Raw genomic sequence first — 6,539 nt, 5'->3', positions numbered from 1 at the left:
CTCCCTTGTCTTCCAAGCAAACACGCCTCAATTTTCTCTCTTCTCATCCTCCACCAGTCGCTCCAAAATGGATGTGCGCCGGCGACCTACCTCTGGAAAAACCATCCACTCTGTGAAACTTAAATCGGTGGAGGATGAGAGTGCCCAGAAGCCCTCTGATGCATTGCCTCTCCCTCTGTACCTAATCAATGCTCTCTGTTTTACCGTTTTCTTTTATGTTGTTTATTTTCTGCTCAGCCGCTGGCGTGAGAAGATTCGCACATCTACCCCTCTACATGTCGTTGCTCTCTCCGAAATTGCTGCTATTGTTGCTTTCGTTGCTTCCTTCATTTACCTACTTGGCTTCTTTGGTATTGACTTTGTTCAGTCCCTGATATTACGCCCTCCTACAGATATGTGGGCTGTGGATGATGATGAGGAGGAGACGGAGGAAGGGATTGTACTCAGGGAAGATACCCTGAAATTGCCATGTGGGCAAGCTCTCGATTGCTCTCTTTCTGCACCACCACTATCACGGGCAGTTGTTTCTTCTCCGAAAGCAATGGACCCTATCGTGCTTCCTTCTCCGAAGCCGAAAGTGTTCGAGGAAATCCCATTTCCGACAACCACCACCATCCCTATTTTGGGCGATGAAGATGAGGAGATCATTAAATCTGTTGTGGCTGGAACTATCCCTTCTTATTCCCTCGAGTCTAAATTGGGGGATTGTAAGCGTGCTGCTGCAATCAGGCGCGAGGCCTTGCAGAGGATAACTGGCAAGTCTCTCTCTGGGTTACCACTGGAGGGCTTTGATTACGAGTCAATCTTGGGGCAGTGTTGCGAGATGCCAGTTGGGTATGTCCAAATTCCCGTTGGAATTGCTGGACCTTTGTTGCTAGACGGCAAGGAATACTCGGTTCCCATGGCTACCACTGAAGGGTGCTTGGTAGCCAGCACCAATAGGGGTTGCAAGGCCATTCACTTATCTGGTGGAGCCACAAGTGTCCTGTTGAGAGATGGGATGACCAGAGCGCCGGTCGTTAGGTTTGGGACAGCAAAAAGAGCGGCCCAGTTGAAGTTGTACTTGGAGGATCCTGCCAATTTTGAGACCCTGTCCACTTCGTTTAACAAATCCAGCAGATTTGGCAGGCTTCAAAGCATCAAATGCGCTATTGCCGGAAAGAACCTATACATGAGATTCTGTTGCAGCACTGGTGACGCTATGGGTATGAACATGGTCTCTAAAGGTGTCCAGAATGTATTGAATTTCCTCCAGAATGATTTCCCTGACATGGATGTTATTGGCCTTTCTGGTAAGTTCTTCTTACCCTTCTGTTTGTTATTATGCTCGATCGATTTTGATTCAGAATCATTTGACTATATCGTCATTAACTCAATTACAAACAACAGGTAACTTCTGCTCGGATAAGAAGCCTGCAGCTGTGAACTGGATTGAAGGAAGGGGCAAGTCAGTGGTGTGCGAGGCCATAATCAAGGGAGATGTGGTGAAGAAGGTGTTGAAGACGAATGTGGAAGCCTTGGTGGAGCTTAACATGCTCAAGAACCTCACTGGTTCAGCCATGGCTGGAGCTTTAGGAGGGTTCAATGCTCATGCCAGTAACATAGTGACTGCAATTTACATAGCAACCGGCCAAGATCCAGCACAGAACGTAGAGAGTTCTAACTGCATCACCATGATGGAAGCTGTTAATGATGGACAGGATCTTCATGTCTCTGTGACTATGCCTTCTATCGAGGTAATTCATTCTAGCAGATTTTCGCATTGAAAAAGATAAATTCTGAAATTTGAGTTGATGGGATATTTTTAATCAAAGCAAATCGCATAAAAAAAACATGTCTAATTAGTTTTGAATCGTTGAAGGTTGGTACTGTTGGAGGAGGTACTCAGCTTGCATCTCAATCAGCATGCCTGAACCTGCTTGGGGTGAAGGGAGCAAGCAAAGAGACGCCAGGAGCTAACTCCAGAGTTCTAGCCTCAATAGTTGCTGGTTCTGTTCTTGCTGCAGAGCTATCTCTCATGTCTGCAATTGCTGCTGGACAACTAGTGAACAGCCACATGAAATACAACAGAGCCAACAAAGAAGCTGCTGTTTCCAAGCCTTCTTCCTAAGAAAATCAAAATTTCTAATTATTGGACTTCTGTATACTCTTTTTCTTGTCATTTTGATTTTTTCTAAAATCCCTGTAGGAAATATTCTACAATTTGTGTAAAATTAATCATAAAGTTTGGTACCATTTTATCCCCAACCATTGATTTTTGTTTTTTTTTTTTATCAGATTTGGGATATCAAAGGTAAGAAATTCAATTCGAGTATCGGTTAAGAAATTCGAAATCCATTTTACTTATGAAGATAGGGGTGGTCACGGTCAGGTTTTGAACCGAATCAGAATCGGTTTGGTTAAAATCATATCAAAACCGGTCAAAATTAGAACTGACTTCGAACTGGACTGAAACCGTCCTTCTGTGGTTTGGTTTAGGTTTATATTTTTTAAGAATCGTAAATCGACAATTTCGAACCGGATTGAACCGATAATTTCGAATCAGATTAAATCTATGATTTAAATACAAAAAAATTCAATAAATGTTACCTCACTCTTAATTTATTTATATATATCAATTCTCTACACAATTATTTTCTGCATTTTCTTCGATTCTTAATATTTTTTCAATTTTTCTCAAATTCTTTAAATAATTATTTTTTACATTCATTTTAATTTCCAATACTCTCTCAATTTTCCTACTTTATTATTTTATATATTTACTAAAATTTTCAATACTATCTGAATTACTTTGTTATTACTTTAAATTCTCAATAAAATTTCCAATACCCTCTATTTTAATTTTTTTTCTCTTTTATACTTTTTAATTATCAATTATTATATAATTTTTTTAAAAAGGCAAGTAATAGAACTAAAAATTTTTATATTTAGGAAAAATTAAGTTCATATACTTTTTGCTAATTTCTTTAAAAAAAATTAATTTCATCTCTAGTTTTTTAATCAGGTTCAAGTCTTTATTTATTAAATTTTTCTTAAAGATAAGTTATTTTTTTTCTTTGTTTTCTTATTTTATTTTGATTGAAAGATTTCTAAGAAAAATTAAAATATTTTTATAAATATAACTTAAATTTTGAATCAATAAAATTTTTCTCTAATTTTTTTTGTCTAAACTACCCTTAAACCATTCCTAAACAGCTTTCAAATCGTCTTTCAAACTGTGTTGAACATTTTTTTTTCAAACTATCCTTCAAACCGTTTTAAACCGAGGCTCAAACCGAAATCAGCGATTCAGGAATCGTCTTCAAAATTGTTCTCCTGACGATTTGATTCAGGTTCATAATTTCATTAAACCTAAATCAACGATTCAATAATCATAATCGATAATTTCTGAACCGTAGCCGCCCCTATATGGAGCATCAGGAATTTAATGCTAATAGTATTGGTGTATGAGTAAGCTGGAAAATGTGAATGGAAAGGAAAACGTGTATTGAATTCTGTATTTGTTGTGTCGCTGTGGTTGACGTGCTTCCCTTTTTGTTTTCACCCTGATTTTATTGTGGATGGCGACACCCACCATTTTCTTTTATATTACTAATAATTCTACATACGAAATCAAAAGCTTCATGCACCATCTGGCTGGAGAATCATAATATGCTTCCGAAGTACCATGTGATCCCCATGTTATTGATGACTTACAAAAAAAAAAAAAATAATCAGAAATAATCTCAATTATTGATGATTCGAAGAATTTGAGAGAAATTTTATGAAAATGAACGATTGTACTGAATTGATTTGAAGTTAATATACAAAGTCTTTTCATACAGCTCAATATATGTGCTAAGTTAATAACAAACTTGTTTGGTAGTTGTCGAAATCAAAAGCTTCATGCACTATCTGGAGAATCATAGTATGCTTCCCAAGTACCATGTGATCCCTATGTTATTGATGACTTGTATAAAAAAAAAAAATAATCAGAAATAATCTCAATTATTGATGATTCGAAGAATTTGAGAGAAATTTTATGAAAGTGAGTGATTGTACTGAATTGATTTGAAGTTAATATCTTTTCATACAGCTCAATATATGTGCTAAGTTAATAACAAACTTGTTTGAGTCAGCTACAAGACAAATGACAAATTTCCAACTAATAAATTACAGAAGAAGTTTCAAGAATTTGCAGCATCACTTCTGCTACTGCTGTTGCACCCATCATAATCTCTACATCTCAAGTTAGATCATTTGGCAAGGTCACCATTCAACTTGGAAATGAATCCTTGGCAAACACATTTCCTAATTGTAACTGGGATGAAAGATGAGATGGAAATATAAAACTTTGCTGTAATTTCTACCTCACAATGTGATAATCGATGTCTATATGCTTAGTCCTCTTATGGAAAAAGAGGTTGGCAGCAATGTACAATGCAGCTTTATTACAATGCAGCTTTATTATCACATTTAAGACTAATTAGTAACTAAATAGGAATATGAAAATCTTTAAGCAAGTAAGTGATCTACAACAATTCATAAATTGTTGCTGCCATTACCATATACTCCACCTCTGCAGAGGACTTGGACACAGTGGATTGCTTCTTGGTCTTCCAAGAAATGAGTCATTTTTAGTAAATGCACAGGAAGCCCAATCCGCATCACAATAGGTTGCAAGTTCATTTTCTACTAAGAAATATAATCCTCCTGATGGGGTAGAACTCCAAGTACTTCAAAACATGAATTGTTGCTTGCCAATAAGGCTTTCTAGGTGTTGACGTAAATTAACGAAGGTGTTGAACTGCATAAGTGATGTCAGGCCTAGTGATACTGACATACAAAAGCTGACCAATGAGTCGAGTCTTCTACAAGCATCAAGATTTTCTAATAGCTCGCCAACATCAACGGACAAATGGAGACCTCGAGGCAAAGGAAAAGTAACTGATTTACAATTTCCCAAACTTGATGCATTAATAACATTTTTAATAAACTTTTTATGACTGGTAATACTGCCTTCAGAAGACCTAGCCACTTCCAAACCCAATGGCAACCTATGGTGTTTGGCCACTGGACAAATAGAAAAAGGAAAGTCATTGAGTTTTGTTAAATTTCAAAGCAGAAAAATGAGAGAACTAAACATAAGTTCTCTAGAATAGAACATCTGCACTCACACACTTTCATTAACATAAAGCTCCTTGTATAGGAGACACATTACAAAAGCAGTACATGAGTTATACCTACTATAGAATTACTTTTCAGAATTTACTTCATAAATTATGCATTATCACTCCTTTACACCAAACATTATACTAACTAAAGTTAACATACAAAATATCTTTGACTTTTGAGTCTCTAAGGAAACTCTTACAGCTCTAACACTCCTTCGTAAGAGTTTTTTTTGAGACTCCAAGTATTTCTTTGAGAATTTCAAATCTTGCTCTTGGTAGAGGCTTGGTCATAATGTCTGCTAGCTGTTCTTCAGACCTGTAATGATTCATCTTAATTTCATTGTTCTTTTCAGCTTCTTTGATGGAGTGAAACTTCACATTAATATGCTTTGTCCTACCATGTTGCATTGGATTACTTGCAATTGCAATAGCTGATTTGTTATCACACCATAACACAGTAGGATTTCTTTGTTCTTGTCCCAAATCCTTCAGTATTTTTCAAAGCCAAATGGCTTGATTTGTAGTAGCAGCAGCTGAAATGTACTCAGCTTCAGCAGTGGATTGGGCTACAACCTCTTGCTTCCTTGAATTCCAGCAAAACACTCCTGATCCAAATGAGAAAACATATCCTGAAGTGCTTTTAGAATCATCTACACAGCCTGCCCAATCACTATCAGAATACCCTTCCAACTTTGCTTCTTTTTTTTTTTAAACCATATTCCATAATCTGCTTTGCCTTTTAAGTATCTCAAGACTCTCTTAGCTGCCCCAAGGTGAGATTGGCTTGGAGTATTCATAAATCTGGACAAGAGACTTGTTGAGAACATCAAATTTGGCCTTGTGGTTGTTAAATACAACAAACTCCCTACTAAACTTCTGTAAACTGATGCAACACATTTTTTTTCACCATCATTCCTTATTAATTTCACATTTTGCACCAGAGGAGTAGCCACAGATTTGCTTTATTCCATTTTAAATTTCTTAAGGACATCCAAAGCATACCTTCTTTGAGAAATGAAAATACCAGTAGAGCATTGGTATATTTCCATTCCGAGAAAGTATTTCATCAAGCCCAAGTCTGACATTTCAAATTGCTGCTCCATTTCTTTTTTAAATTGCTGCAACATATCTGAATCATTGCCAGTCACTAACAGATCATCAACATACAAAGAAACTAGCAGTTGCTTTCCATTTTCACACCATTTGACATATAGTGTGGCTTTATTGAGACTATTTTGAAACCCTTGTTTGATTAAATGTGAATCAATTCTGCTGTACCAAGCCCTTGGTGCTTGTTTCAACCCATAAAGTGCTTTCTTAAGTCTGTAGACCTTGCCTTCACTGCCAGAAACTTCAAACCCCTTTGGTTGTTGAACATAAATCTCC

At 36.7% G+C, this 6,539-nt stretch overlaps 1 protein-coding gene across 1 annotated transcript; it reads left to right on the top strand.

Moving 5' to 3' along the window:
* Positions 1-2,247, top strand: LOC110632308 (3-hydroxy-3-methylglutaryl-coenzyme A reductase 1). Its single transcript, XM_021780486.2, has 3 exons — positions 1-1,292; positions 1,390-1,736; positions 1,862-2,247. The coding sequence occupies exons 1-3, from the start codon at positions 68-70 to the stop codon at positions 2,108-2,110; spliced, it is 1,821 nt and encodes a 606-aa protein (XP_021636178.2). The 5' UTR covers positions 1-67; the 3' UTR covers positions 2,111-2,247.
* The last annotated feature ends 4,292 nt before the right edge of the window (positions 2,248-6,539 follow it).

The sequence above is a fragment of the Hevea brasiliensis genome, chromosome 15, assembly GCF_030052815.1.
Source record: "Hevea brasiliensis isolate MT/VB/25A 57/8 chromosome 15, ASM3005281v1, whole genome shotgun sequence".
NCBI lineage: Eukaryota > Viridiplantae > Streptophyta > Magnoliopsida > Malpighiales > Euphorbiaceae > Hevea > Hevea brasiliensis.
This window is presented reverse-complemented; position numbering and strand designations above follow the sequence as displayed.

Coding starts and splice junctions, on each gene's coding strand:
- LOC110632308 (XM_021780486.2), top strand. CDS start 68: ATGGATGTGCGCCGGCGACCTACCTCTGGAAAAACCATCCACTCTGTG. Junction 1,293..1,389: donor GGATGTTATTGGCCTTTCTG/GTAAGTTCTTCT, acceptor TACAAACAACAG/GTAACTTCTGCTCGGATAAG. Junction 1,737..1,861: donor TGACTATGCCTTCTATCGAG/GTAATTCATTCT, acceptor GAATCGTTGAAG/GTTGGTACTGTTGGAGGAGG.